Below are 15,669 nucleotides of genomic sequence, written 5' to 3' on the forward strand. Positions count from 1 at the left end.
GTGCGTGCGCAGCTTTGGACTCTGCCCCAAAGCGCCTATACTAAAGCAATGGAATGACGTCATGGCACCCTCAGAGCGGTTTGGTTGTTCTGCCATAAGACTACATGTATTGGGATTGGGACGGTCTGGCCGCCGTCCGCGCCGTCCTTACTAAGCAAGCGACGATCAAAATTTAGTCTTTACTGAATTAAATTATCCAATTATTTGATATATTTATGTTGTATGTAGTTTGAAATACTCGTTAAAGTAAATTTAATTACATTTAACTGAATTATATTAATATTAAAATGTAATTTATTTATGTATTGTTGGGAGGGCGGCGTCCGAGAGTCCTTATGGGCTAGCCGCCACTGGTGAGAGAACATGTACATTGTTAGGTAACTGTAGGAAAAATTCTTTATTAAAATAGAAGAGGCTATAGAGTTAATAATAATATGATAGGAGACAAACATTTGGTGTGTCCAAATCCGCCATAATTTACTAAAACCTGGGTCAATCTAAAGCAGCGACAACACTTAATGACTAATGAGTATTTTTTTTTAAGCTAAGGTGACCATGAGCTGACAACTTACTATATGCATGTAAACAGGGTTATATTAAACATTATACAAATATTTAGTAAAGATTTGAATCAAGGATAAAAGATAGATCTTATATATATATATATATATATATGCATACATGTTTTACTCGTCAATGCGTGTGGATGCAAAAAGAACAATAGAAACAATGTCATCATAATGGAGTTAGATGACTTGTGCCAAAGCCAAGGCTACTGAAAAAGCCTTAGACTTATGCAGCTTTGTTACTAGCAAATATTCGCTGTTACTAAAAACAGGTGGGTCCAGTTTCGAACCACGAACACATTTAACCGACTCTTTTTATAGATTGAACCGGCGGTGACCCTCTGATAACTTGGTAAGCACTATAAACCATTTTTTCCCCAGTAGGCTATGCAATCAGCTCCAAGGCATAGACTAACCAACATAAGTCGACTTCATCAACCCATTGTCATTTTTTGAAGCTCGTTTTTCGTGTTTAGTTCATGTCATTTGTGCTTAACTGTTTGGCGAACTAGAAAACAAGTGTTTGCTAATGATTGGATGGTTTAAACGAGGTTTTAAATGACTGAAATAGCACGACACAAATTGAATACAAAAACACGACCTCTACAGTGTACCGGACAGAACTACTAACAATACACACAATTGGCTTCTGCTGACCACACTATCATGGTTGTGAATTCAACTAAGGGAGTAAGTCATAAGTCATTTATTTAACCAGATTTACATCTATTATCTACGTCCAAGGTCTAAGATCAGGATCCTATCACCTGGGACCTTTTTCATAATAAAGTACAAACTAATATTATTAGTAAATCAGCTGATCGCCCAATGCAAATCTAATGGAAATTACAAGCTGTAACTTGTAGTTTATTATGAAATGGGCCCCATTTATAATCTGATGATTTTTATTTTTAATGGGTGTGAACGGGGAAACCCACTCATATTCCAAATATCTGAAGATGAAGATAAATACTCACGCCACAGCAAACCTGCAGACCAAGCGAATTTCCATTTGACTTATTGGATTTACACTAAAATGTCTCCTTAAAAATAACACATTTGTTCTCTAAAATAGCATTAGTTTAACGAGTACTTAGGTTTGCTGCAACAGGGAGGGTAAAAATGTTAAGAAAAAAATGATTTTTCTACTTTGATAATAGCAATAGAATTGATAATATAACACTGTTTTATTATATATCAGTGCTTCTATTAACACACTTCCGTTTCTCCAATGCTAGTCAATATTAATTTTCCGTTTACTGTCTTCATTATTAAGTGCTTAGATTCTTCCTTCCTCCTTCATCTTCTCACTGTTCATCGAGAAAATGGCGGATGTGATCGGCGCTCCATTCTTCCATAGTTACTCCGTTAGGATGTTTTAGAACGATTAAAATTTCTGGTTTTTGTTTGAATGCCAAGTTAGTTGTCTTAACTTTACTTGATAAGTGTTTTTTATCAATAGTTAGTTCCCCTCTCACAATCCAGCTCATTAGAAATTGTGAACCACCCTTCTGCTCTTGCCGGTCATTCGGTTGGGAGGAGACGGACCACTTCCCTACACTCAGGGATTCTGTAGCATGGGTTTTCTTTAGAGGATTAGATGATTTAAATGGTACGTACAATTCACATCTCATGTTTATTTTTAAGGCTATAAAATTGTGTATCCCTATTTGGTTGTAGGTCCTACTTTATTGGTGACCAACTTGCCGAATTCATTCAAGGTTCATGCTTAGTCCTAACTTGAAACTTCGGTAGGCTACCATGTTTAATCGCCCATAATTATTAATTTTTATCCATATAATAGTTAATTGCTAGTATAATCTCTGGAACTTTTGGTATGTATTCTTAATTCTTGTTTTAGACAGATTGGCCTGCCTATTTTATAATTAGGCCTAACTTAAGTTTAGCCTAAGTTAAAGCCTTTAACTTAGAAATTTGGAAGCTAATGAACCAAAACATGATTCTTAAGACTTGCTTGTATACTTACTTAGGCCTAAATGCTTATCTTACCATTTAGTTATGATTTCATAAGTCTCTAATTACCGTTACCGGTAAGTTAATTCTTAAATACTTAGCCTAGAAATAAAAGTTAACTCAATTTTGATTTAACACGTTGACTGCGCGCACCGACTTTACAGGCGCTCCCCAGTGTCGGGCGAAGCCCCGGCGCGCAACCGAATCAGCGAACGCAATTGGCATTCAAATATTTCAGTCTGACGAATCACAAAAGAGCAGTGGTGACTGTGCTGCGTTACCCCGAGAGTGGATGTAGTTCACTGAAACACCCAAAGGTAGCAGCACTGCATGGATCCGTATCCAGTGTCTTTGTAATGTGGGTTGAAGAGAAAAAATACCCGAAACCGGGACAAAAGCATTGCCAGACAGGATTTTACGGGAAATTTTAGTACCAACCTACACCAAAGTAAAGCTCGCATTCTAAGCTGGCAGGCTGGCAACGATTACAACGTCTCCGTCTGAGGCTAAGCTCACACTGACTCAATATATTTCTGTTGGTCTGGTGCCGACTTTAGTCGGCGCGCGCCATCTGGGAGCGCTGGCGACGCCGACTAAAGTCGGCACGCGCAGTCAACGTGTTAACATTAACTTAGGCCTACAGGAGACAAGTTGTAGGTAAGTTATGCCTATTTGGGCTGTACTTAAGTTTAAATGTCCAGCAAATATTTACCGTATTTAGATTGGGATATGATGTAATTTTTATATGTCTACTTACAGTATTTTTAACGCTGAATCCAAAAATGCAATCAGTTTTTGTCGGAGAGATTCCTAAGTGGCCGTTGTGGCCGTGAAACGAAGGTTAGGATTACGAATCTAAGGATAATTGAGCGGTACTGAAGGTGGTAGGCTAATGATAATATGGCGTGGTCTGGACGGGTCCGTACTGAGTGAAGAGTGAGGAGTGCGGAGGACTGAGTGAGAAGAGCAAACAACTGTTTATACTTGATCTAATGCGGAATGAAATCAAATCAATTCCTTTTGAAACCAAATAATCAGTTCTTATTTATGCATGTGAGGAAGTTAGGTCGGGTTTTATGCGGATTCGTGACTGTATTAAGTGTTTTGAAGTGAGGTTAGATTAGGAAGGTAAAGGTTAGGTTTTAATGAACCGACCCATTAATTTATGCAACTTCCACACTGTTTTTTCACAATTAAATAGTGGGTAAAACACAATGAAATAACGATATCAAAAATGTGCAAGCAAGGCAAAGTGTACTTGATCTAGTCTCAACTGCTTTTTAATAGGCGTTTTTTCTTCAAAACTCTTACTCTGAACGTTATGCCTATATTATTTGGTTACCACCATTTATAAGTTATTGTATTTTAGTTATGCCTATTTGATTATTTGGGCAAAAACTTGAAAACAGGACAATTGCTGTCCCCAGCATTTGAAAAAAATTATACTTACCTACATTAATAAATCTTATATTTTTTGAAAGTTTGGTCTTTGTAGTTCATAAATATAATGTTTTTAAGTCTGAAATTAATTTATATAGCCTAATTAATTATTACTAGAAGAGAAATTTGGGGACAGGTTTTTGTGTAATGTGGGTCACACACAAAATCCTAAGTTTTGACACAGTTAGCTTGAAAGAATTATGGTAATTATGATTCCATTAGCTTTTTAGGTTACCAAATAACAGTCAAGTGTGAAAAATATAATAGTTTATGAATATATTTGATGTTAAAAGCTCAAATAAAACTGTAATAAATTTGTGGACATGATTTCAGGATCTCTCTTTTTCCTTTATCCAACACACATTACTTATTATAGGTTGTGTTTTGGTTTTTTTCCAAATAATGTACTTATAAGTACAATTTCCAATTATAAAACGACCATTTGAATTAGTGGTTTTTATTATATGGCAACAAAAACTTTGTGACCCACCATTACAAGAGTGACCCAAATTACAGCTAATGTAGGTCACGTGACTCATTACATGTAATGCAGGTAACGTGACTGACATTACACACATTGCCTCAAATGCATCACGTGACTGACATTACATGTAATGCAGGTAACGTGACTGACATTACACATTGCCTCAAATGCATCAATAATGGAGATCGTAAGCATTATAAAACTGTTATGTTTTATTTTTAAAATAGATAATAAAATTGAAAGAAAAATTACAGGCAAACTCTTGCAATCTGAAAATAAAAAGTTTATCTTCTTTGAGAAATGACGTTTCTTTTATTAAAAATGAAAAATTATTTTCTACAATTAATTAACTATGAAATATCTAGTTTAATACTCATTATTTATTTAATATCAAGCAAAACCAATTTCTTTAGAATGAAAAGGGTAAATAATTTAATTACATGGTATACAAAACAAGAAATTAAAATTGATTGTACTTACTATGAACAAATATCATTATTTTACCATCATCCCATACGGGAAAACAATTTTATGACCAGTACTGACCAGGATGTGGAAAAAGTATATGGAAATTACAAATAATACTATGATCAATAATTGCATATACCAAAAAGTCAAAGTAAACAGTCTTTGTGCAATAAACACATTAACATTGCAAATAAATGAGTATATTTAGACATAGAGTATAAACAGAAAAGTGAATTAAGTAAACTTAAAATACAATTAATTATCTAAATCATGAAATATTTAGTATAATACTCAATATTTATATACTATCAAGACAAATCAATTTCTTCAGGCTGAAAATGATAAATACCGCGATTGGTAAAACTATCCCGCTCTTTCCATTTCCTGATGAACAGCATCAACATTATAGTTTCAGATTAAATGGATTTTCGGATTACCGAGTTTCAGACTTTCGGGGCTCCACTGTATCATATGTCGTGTAGGCTATTACTAGATGCCTACACCCAGCCAACTAGTTGTTATTACTGTAGTTAATTTATAAAAAAAATAAAACCGAAAATGTAAAAATCTGTGTTAAATATTGAATTAACTAAACAGGAAGCTTAGGATACGTTTTAGATTGGAAATTATTGGCATTTAAATACCCACTGACTTTGTTTAATTTTATTAACATAGTCAGAAAATGGCAATTTTTAGGACTGGGAATCGTTGAATTCCAACGTTGTTTCATTCAGTGGAACTTAAAAAAAACTTTAAAACTACTTCCGTTTGTTGATTCAAATACGTTTTACAAATTTTCAGCTGGATCCATTAACTAACATCACAACAGAGGTGTCAGCAATTTGTTAATTACAGTAATGCATAATATTAGTAACGCTGTGTCACCTTTGGATTTTATCGTCTGCTAATGATAGGTCACATCAGACTGAGCGAGGTTCGTAATTTTCTCGCTAATCTCGCAGCCAAACTCTGGCCGCCCAGATTGTCATATAGTCTCCACAATCAGAATATTTATCGTAAAGAAAATAAATATAAGCAATCACCAATCATATCGTGGGTTACTGGAAAAAAAAAATTCTCGACATTGAAAACTCATAAGAGAAGTAATTTGGGTCACAAAATGTACGAAAATTAATGCTGGTCACACCTCAGATCCTCAGATTTTGTGACCGACATTAGCGTGACCGATATTAGCATTTTTACTCTCGTCATTGACTAAAACGAAACATGGTGGCATAGTTCCCTTCGCAAGCTATTATGTTTGATTTAATATTTGTTTTACTTATATTTTCTTAGTTTTCAATAACTTATTCACCTTATTGTCACAGTTATCAAGGGTACCGAGCATTACGCAAAAACTTAACGCTAACAAAACAGGTTTTAAAAAACGACTTACCTGTTAACCTGCAAAGCCTGGAGTCACATCGCGTCTGACCTACCACACCCACATCTAACAAGGAACTGAGAGAGGGCGAAGTCTTGTTCCACCCGAAGTCGAGAAGGTTCAATGACCCGACGAGAACCGGTCCCAACCCTCGAACCCAGCATTACGTTCCCGGCTGGGGACGCGACTTTTAACGCCCGCTATTGCCGTTATATTTAATTAAAAAGTCCGTTTGATGTATTTTTATAATCTTTTAACATTATTCATCAATTTAAAACCAAATATTACAACAATATCGTCTTAATAATACTGAAGAGGTAGGGTTATTGTATCCAACTTCTAATCTTGGGGACAGGGTTTTTGCATTAAATGTAGACAACATGAACTTTTTAAACACACTTTTCTTTATTAAATACAACAAAAACAAATACAAATTACACATTTTTATATAAAGTAAAGTATGATAAATTATTTAAAACCATTAGAAGTAAGAAATACATGATAGAAGAGAGATAATTAGCTGGGGACAGCAATTGTCCTGTTTTCAAGTTTTTGCCCATTTAGCTTTTACATAAAAAGGATCTAGGTACTCATTTATGCTAACAATCTTAGATTCTGTCCTACTCTTAATAATTGGTCCTGCCGGCATTGCCTCATCTCTGGGTTACCGATGAGTCTACTTTTCAACTTAAAATCTATAAATATAAGTTAACTAGCAATTACCCAGCGCGCCATGCTGTTACTAACTATTGTTTTAACTCATAAGCGCTTGGTTTTTTACGCTGGAGCACGTGCTGGAGTCTAGTGGATTACATTTCCTGGTTTGCAACCGTATTTAACTATCTGCCGCCTCTAGGCAGCAAAGTTAGCCGCCCCCCCCCCCCCACCCTTGTGAGCATGCTCACTGACCATAATAAGAATAACAGTACATGCCCTGCTAGCTGTTTTTATTGAAAAGTAATCGGCAATTGCATGCTGCATCAACAAATAATAACATTTTGAGCCCTCTTTTACAGTTTTTTTTGTTTCCCCGTTTTCATGCAAAACGCGATTCTGTTTTGCATAGCCTACATGGAATGCAATGTTGTTAGGTATCCAATCAGAAGAGTCATAATCGCGTTTTGCGGTGCGTAAACGGCACACAAAAACGTCCGTATAGAAGGGTTCTTATAACGCTTTTCATTGAAAACTTTTAGTCAGATATACAATCACAAATACTTTTATTTACAAAACTGTTGCTATGTACCGAAAAACTGTTGTTATGTTATTTTGAAACTAAATGAATCAAAACAAAAAAAGTTAGTATAAAAAAAAGTACCGGTAAGTGGATCTGACTAAAAGTGTTCAATGAAAAGCGTTATAAGCATTATATATCCTCCATGATAGATCCTACTTTAAAGAATAACATATACAATTTTGAATGAGTTGAGTTAGTAGTTAACTTAGTTCAATCTTTTCTCCTTGATTGAAACTTTGGAAATAAATCAATAACAGTCCAAGCTAAGTCTAGGGAGTTCAGCAGTTACAGTAGTTCAATATTCAAGACTTCTAGTTAACTAAAAGTCTTTCTTCAGAAGATCGGCTTCTGCTTAAATAATATGTTGCCCTTTCAAGGCATGAAAACAATCTTTCTGGTGAGCAGCTTGACGTAGCTGTGCTTGCAAATATCTACATTTGGACAAACTGATTGAAGATCTTCTCTTATATAATTTATTTAAAAAGCCTTAGCGGAGGGATTTTGTTAAGTTTTTTAGTTGGACATTTGGCTTCAAGTTCGAGTTTAATATCTGTACTTAATTTTTGTTCTCATATTAGCTGGGGTTTTCAAACATCCTCACCTAGTGGTTGGTTTAGAAGTTCTTACATACACACTTCACAAATATTTTAAATCTTTCCCGGGAATATTGTTTTTTTTTTTAAGGTTTTACACTTAAATTTGATCTTGGCGTCTTTTTGTCCAAGGCAGACGTGCCTTTGCACTGGGAGGCTAGATCTGTGAACTCTATGGCTAAACATTTCCATCCAATTGGTTAACAGATAATAAGTTTTATGGCAAAATTTCAATGCTATCTAAATTATAATGATAAAGTTATAGCGTTATTAATACTAATTTTGATAATAAATTTGAGACACTACCACGCGCACGGGGGTAGGCCTACACTGGATCAAAAGTAAAATAGTTTTCTGTGCTGCATTCTGTGGAAACAATTTGGCACTATTTTAAATCATGACTAATACAGAATGGTGTGTTTTTCAAACCTACTCAAAACAGTTGGTTAAAAGTAAACATCTGCTTTTATTTGTAATCATTGTAGTTCCAAAAGTCTGACATTGGATCCCTTAAAACCCTCTGGGGGGGGGGGGGGGAGCCCCTTTGAGCGGTTTTGGAGCCCATAGGGTATATACATACATACTTCCTCTTTTATAGATATTATGTATCCAATTGTTTTTTTAAGAATCTTGTACAAATAACTTAGGCCTACTCACTCCTTAATTGATCACAAAACAAGATATAGGCTACAAATTTGTCACACACAAAGCCTGGTTAAAAGTGTAGGTTAATAAAAAATCTTCTGTCTATGATCGTGTAACTTCTAGCTTATGCCTTCTTGAACAAATTATATACTGGGGTTGTGAAAAGTCCCCATAATATTTTTTTAACCATGACATATGGCGCTATACAAGTTGGTACACTGTTACTGGGCATAAAACACTATTATACTGCAACTTCAATGAGCGGCTCACTTCAGGGGGACGGCCCATAAGGAGTGGGAAGAAAATATTAAATGTAAGCATATGCACATCAAATGAAAGGTCTTTGTTAGTAAAATACAATGGCGCAAACCCGAACTCAAACAGACAACTAAGCCCAAATTACAGCCATTCAAAGATGCATCGACTTTGCAATGTTACTTGCTACCTTCTCAGGGGGCCACCCGCTAGAATTTGGAAGAAAATCACAAACATATGCATATATGTTGATATGTACTGATATCAAATTAAAGGCCTTTAAACTTGAACTCAAACTGACTACCGAGTCAAAAATGGCAGTCATTCTAAGATTCAAAATAGTAGATTCAAGGAGTCTTTGAACGGCTGCCATTTTTGACTCTGTTGTCCGCTCGAGTTCAAATTTTCAGTATTTTTATTCGACTAGTAAAGGTCTTTAATTCTATGTGCATATCAACCAATGCTTCTAAGATTTTCTTCCGACTCCTTGTGGGCGGCCCCCCTGAAGTGGTAAACGGCTCATTGAAGTTGTAGTAAAATAATGTTTTATGCCTAGTAACAGTGTACCAACTTGTATAGATCCATCTGTAACAGTAAAAAAAATATTAAGCAGTCCTGGGACTTTTCACCACCCCTGTAAGAGGATCATTGTGTTAGAAAAAGTAGTTGGTCTAAATTGTTTTCTGTTATTGCAACTAAGTAAGTAAAAACTTCCTAGCCATATTATCCTTTACTAAAATAAAAAAAAAAATAAAAAAAAACATTAGGCCTAGGTAGGCCTATATGTACCAAATAAATTTTCCCTAAAGTTTTATAATTTTAAAATGCTGATTTACTGTAACTTGACGGTCTTAGGCCCAAGCTACGTATTGTTTTATATGTAATTTTGTTATAAAAATAGTATCAAACTTAAAATTATTGCTGTGTTAATCAATATTCTGTCTACATTCAATTTTGAACTTAAAACCAATATTCCTTGCCCAAGTTAGTTCAAAACCTAGCAATAATCTAAGTTAAATAGGCCTACTATTTTTTTTACTAGGGCCTCTCATACTTAGTTCATTGATAAAATTAAGTGGATAAAAAAATTACATATAAAACAAGAGCTTAGAGATAAAGAACACAGACATAAAACAATAAATAGGCCTAGTCTAGGCCTGTGAATATTTTTTAACTTCTTTATCCATCATTAACTAATTAAGCCTACGTAAAATTTTTACGGTTGATAATTTGATGAAAATTATAAAAAAATATACGGCATTATCAAGAAGTTAAAAAATATTCACAGGCCTATTCCACTATTTAGTTTACGTTATCTCTGTGTGTTTGCTCAACAGATATAGAGGAACGTGCAGAGAAAGCTGAATTCTTTTAAGTTAAGTGATACATTGATCCTATCTCAACAGGGTTAAATTTTCATGTTTTTCTCAAACAATTTGTTTCTTTCAGGTTTTTAAATGATTCACATTACTGGATGAGTGAATTTTAATTTTACAAGTGACAAGTGCAAAATTCATAATGGGGATCCAGGATCTTCAAACATTTCTTGAAAGTGGTGCCATACCTGAGTCTTGTGTTGGGGTGGATCTCGTACGAATAGCAAAAACCGTAACTCAGCGCCTTGCAAAACAGGCACAGAAAAAAGGTGGAAGCCCGTTAATGAAATTCAGTCTTGTAGTTGATGGAGAATGCTGTTTGGATCGTCTTTATGGTGGTTTCTTCTCAGGTACTATAGCCTATGTTGTACTATCCATATTTGATATTCAATTGAAATACACCTTGTTGCAACAGGACATAAGTGAAATTGTTTCAAATTTAGATAGAGAAATGTAATGAAGGCTCCAAACCTTTAGACATTTTAGTGATGTGTGCACCATTACTTTGTATTAAAAAATAGTTTCAGTGTTCAGACTAATTTCATGAATTAAGTTAGGATGTCTAGTGCATTTTGTAATTAATATTATTTGTTGCAGGCCTAAGGCTTAGCATAGAAAACTTATAATAATATTTTAAAGCCAGAAAAAAGATTTTTTTTTAATATGCTAAAAACAGTTAGGACTTATAAAAGTTTTAATACAGTGTTTAAATTTGTTTCCAATTTGGTTTTATACCAAATCAAATAACTAAAAGAAATGTTATTTAATATTAGCTATGCTTTAATATATTCACTTACTCTGACACATTTAGCCTTAATCTAAAATACCGGTAAAAGGATTTGAAATTTTTTACTCTTTACAGTATTCCTGGAAAGTAGAAGCCCTAAAAACCTCGGTTTATTGATAAGAAAAGAGAGTAATTTAGGCCTACAATATTTTGTAGCTCGCATACTTAATTTTATTTGTTTTAAACTACCATCGACCTTACAAATTGTAAGCCTAATGCATTACATTATGTACATTTTAGATTGGGCATGTGGAGGACAGTGGAATCGAATGGTCAGTTTTCTTGCACAGTTTGTAACAAATCTTCAAAAGGCAAATATTGATTTAGTAGTATTTTTCAACGGCTGTACCGAACCTCAGCGAATGGCAGAATGGATACAGACACAGCAAAAAACAAGGACGAAGGTCAATCAGGTGGGTCTTGCAACTTGAGTAGGTACCTATTCACTTTTTGTGGTATTTTACAATGTTAATAAGTTTTAATGTTAAATTTCTAAATTATAAATGTATGAAATAGTTCAAAATATTACATTTCATGCTTCTGTATTCAGTCCATATTTTGATTGTTGGGTTTGTTATGACAACTTAAAGAGTCTTCATCTCCCTCGGTGTAGTTCCGTTTTGGGGATATGGCCTTGGGGAAATTGTTGAGGACGGGCGGGTAGCGCGGGGCCATTCTGAAAACATCGTAAACACACGACTACCTAATAAATCGACACTTGGGTGATTCATCTGCCGCCTGTGCCAAGTTTTGTAAAAGGCTAGTAGCGCAGTAGCCTCTGACAAACATGTTAATTTCGTCCCCCGTTTCGGAGGCCGTTTTTCAACAAATTTTCTTAGAAATTTGGTATCAATGTAGTTGAATAGTTATATTAGAGCTCTTGTACCTCAAAAGGTTGAAAATAATAATTAGTTTTATCAGTGTTTAAAAATGACTCAATTTATGTTACTTCACAACTTTTTTATACTTATACTATTGATTTTCTTGGATATATCATGTATGAGGGCTCTAGAACCAACATTAATATGCAAGGGAAAAAAGTTTTAACATTGTATCTTTAAACATTCCATCCGGAGCGAGGGACAAGTTTTTATTGTTTTCGCAGGGGTGAAGAAGACTCTTAGGAGTTTGGTTTGTCTGCCTTTGTTTAAACATTTTTGTTGATGTTGAGTTGATTGATTTTAATATTTTACGATGTGCAAATGATTTAAGTTAACTATTTCAAATCCAATACTTCTAGGCCTATTAGTTCAGTTTATTTAAAACATAAGCAAAGATTAACTTATTGAGTCTGGAAATAATAGGCCTAAACCGTCAAATTAAAAAAAAGAGCTTATTAAGGTGTGAATAGTACAATGAAATTTATAAGAATTAATTGTTTAATAACTATTCCAAATATCTGAGCTATTGCGAATTCACATTACAGTCTGAAATTAACTTATTAGCATGTACATATAATATAAAAAATTATAGCCTACTGTGTAATTTACCTGTACCTTATTGGTTTCAACATGTGCCTATCCAAGGCACTGCTGTGCACAGCCATGGGACTAGAGCAAGGGAAAGTTTTCGCACTGCCCAACACCGAACAGCTGCATTTGAGAAACTTCCTTCTCAATTAGGTGTCAGGCTCCTTAGCTGTCTTCCTGAAAGGCTTAAAAGTCTGGAAAGTTCCCTTCTATTCAAAACGGAACTGAAGCGTGACTTGAAAAATCAGGCGTTCTATTTGGTTGATGAGTTCACTGCACACCGTTGGAGTTAAGGGCCACAGTGTAATTTTATAAAATAACCTCTATGTAGGCCTAACTATAAATATTAGAATAACTATTTGTTGTAATATTAAGCAGATGTTATAATTAACATCTGTTGTTTTCCTAACAAACCCAATAATGCTAAAGCCATTCATAAAAATATCAAATCTTGTTTTTGGTGTGGTTTGACTCCATCTCACCAAAAGTATTTGTGCCCTGCTAGAAACCACACATGTAAACTCTGTGGTAAAGTTGGACATTTCTCAAAAGTTTGTCGATCAAAAAACGTAAACCATGTTGAAACTGACGATTTTAAATCAATTGATAATCTAAACCCTGAATCACAAGACTTTATTGGTTCGGTGACTCCAAGCCAAATTTATTCATCTAGGCCTACTGATCCATGGACAGTATTATTAAATATCAATGACAGTGACAGTGTTGCATTCAAAATAGATACAGGAGCAGATGTAACAGTCGTGCCATCAGACATTAAATTAAACAGAAGAATTAGATTGTCGCCTACCCTTAAACAGTTTAAAGGGGCTAATGGGCAAGATCTGTCAATTTTAGGGATGGCTACTGTCAAAATGTCATACAAGAATACAACATGCTATGAAACAATATATGTTTCTAAAGGGACTTCTGTTCCTCTTTTAGGAAAACCAGCAATTGAAAAGCTCCAGCTTGTATCTAGAATAAATGAAATAAGTTCTAACTCGTGGTTCGCTAATTACCCAAAACTTTTCAATGGCTTAGGGAATGTTACTGAAAAGTATAAAGTCGAACTAAAAGATAATGTCGTTCCTTATGCTATCAATGCCCCTCGCCGGATCCCCTTGCCTCTGTGGCAGGCTACAAAAGAAGAATTGAAAAACATGATCTCCATGGGAGTCATAGCTGAAGTCCACCATGCAACAGATTGGTGTGCTCCAATGGTTGTTGTTCCCAAGAAAGATTCCAATACAGTTCGCATTTGTGTAGACCTATCAAAATTAAACAGGAGTGTAAAGCGAAGATACTATCCTATCCAACCAGTTGATGTAACTCTAGCTCAAATCTCTGGAGCAACGCTATATTCAAAATTAGACGCCAACCACGGATTCTGGCAAGTCAGTTTAGATGAGACATCACAAGATTTGACCACTTTCTTAACGCCATTCGGTCGTTTCAAGTTTTTAAAATTGCCCTTTGGTATAAGTTCAGCACCAGAGATTTTCCAACAGTTAGTGAACAAGACCCTCAATGGACAAAAGAATGCAGTCGCTCATATGGATGATATCATTGTTTGGGGAAAAACCAAAGAAGAACACGATCATGCTCTTGAAGAAGTACTTGGAAAGCTTCAAAATGCAGGCTTTACTCTAAATAAAGGCAAGTGCCAGTTTTCACAAAAGTCTCTCACATTTTTAGGCCACCAATTATCAAGGGATGGTATCAAAATTGATGAATCAAAGGTGGAAGCCATAACAAAATTGCCTCCTCCTACTAACATAGCAGGTGTGCAAAGATTTATTGGAATGGTAAATTTTGTAGGAAAATATATTCCAAATAAAAGCCAAATACTTAAACCAATTACAGACCTTTTAAGTACAAGAAATGAATTTGTTTGGGGCAAAACACAAAATATAGCCTTTGAAGAGATAAAGTCACTTCTTGCTTCCGCTCCCCAACTGGCGTTCTATGATTCTAGCCGCCCTACCATGGTGTCTGCTGACTCATCTCAAACAGGTCTTGGTGGGGTACTCTTTCAGCAACAAGTAGACAACAAATGGAAACCTATTTCATACATCTCAAGAACACTTACTGAGAGCGAAAAAAACTACTCCAATATAGAAAGAGAAGCCCTTGCTGTAACCTGGAGCTGTGATAAACTAAAACAATACATAATTGGCAAAGACATAATCATTGAAACAGACCACAAACCTCTCGTTAGTATTCTAACAAACAAAGATTTGAATGACCTAACACCCCGTATTCAGAGACTACGTCTAAGACTTATGAGATACTCCTATAGAGTTACATACACTCCAGGAAAACATCTTGCGACAGCCGACTGTCTTTCAAGAAGCCCTCTGCCTTCTAAAGAATCATACGACTTAGAAAAAGAAGTTGAATTTGCTGTTAGTTCAGTAATTACAAATTTGGGTACAACCGATGCTATAATCCAGAAAATATGTGATGCACAAAAATCATGCCCGATTCTCCGAAGAATTCAGCAGTTTTGCTCCTCTGAATGGCCGGACAAATCCAAATTGCCTAATGCATTAAAACCTTACTACCCAGTCCGCCACGAAATTTCCTTCTGTGAAGGTGTTTTGCTGAAAGGAGATAGACTCATTATTCCTAGTGACCTAAGACTTGATATGCTAAATAGAATTCATTCCGGACATTTTGGAATCAGTAAATGCCGACTTAGAGCAAGTCACAGCATGTGGTGGCCAGGTATATCTTCGGACATAGAACAAACGGTTAATGAGTGTCCTAAATGCACAGAATTTAGATCCCAGCATCATGAACCACTAATGACATCTGAAATTCCTTCTCGTCCATGGGAGAAAGCATGCATCGATTTATTCAAAATTGATGGGACTTGGTTTCTAGTAATGACAGACTGTTACAGTCGATACTTTGAAATAGCAACATTAAAAACATTAACTACAAGTGAGATAATAGAGAAATGCAAATCAATTTTTTGTCGCCACGGAA

The 15,669-nt window shown here is 35.1% G+C and overlaps 1 protein-coding gene across 2 annotated transcripts in view; it reads left to right on the forward strand.

Annotated features, from left to right (window-relative positions):
• Positions 1 to 1,889: 1,889 nt before the first annotated feature.
• LOC128993856 (constitutive coactivator of PPAR-gamma-like protein 1 homolog) overlaps positions 1,890 to 15,669 on the forward strand; it is a 36,377-nt gene continuing 22,597 nt past the window's right edge. For both annotated transcript variants that reach the window (XM_054417915.1, XM_054417916.1), the window contains exons 1-3: positions 1,890 to 2,178; positions 10,496 to 10,772; positions 11,450 to 11,622. In XM_054417915.1, coding sequence (XP_054273890.1) covers positions 10,565 to 10,772; positions 11,450 to 11,622 — 381 coding nt within the window. In that variant the 5' untranslated portion in view covers positions 1,890 to 2,178; positions 10,496 to 10,564. The remainder of the gene's footprint in view (positions 2,179 to 10,495; positions 10,773 to 11,449; positions 11,623 to 15,669) is intronic.

The sequence above is a fragment of the Macrosteles quadrilineatus genome, unplaced genomic scaffold (assembly GCF_028750875.1).
Source record: "Macrosteles quadrilineatus isolate MER2022 unplaced genomic scaffold, UCM_ALF_1.0 Scaffold_5__1_contigs__length_97177068, whole genome shotgun sequence".
NCBI lineage: Eukaryota > Metazoa > Arthropoda > Insecta > Hemiptera > Cicadellidae > Macrosteles > Macrosteles quadrilineatus.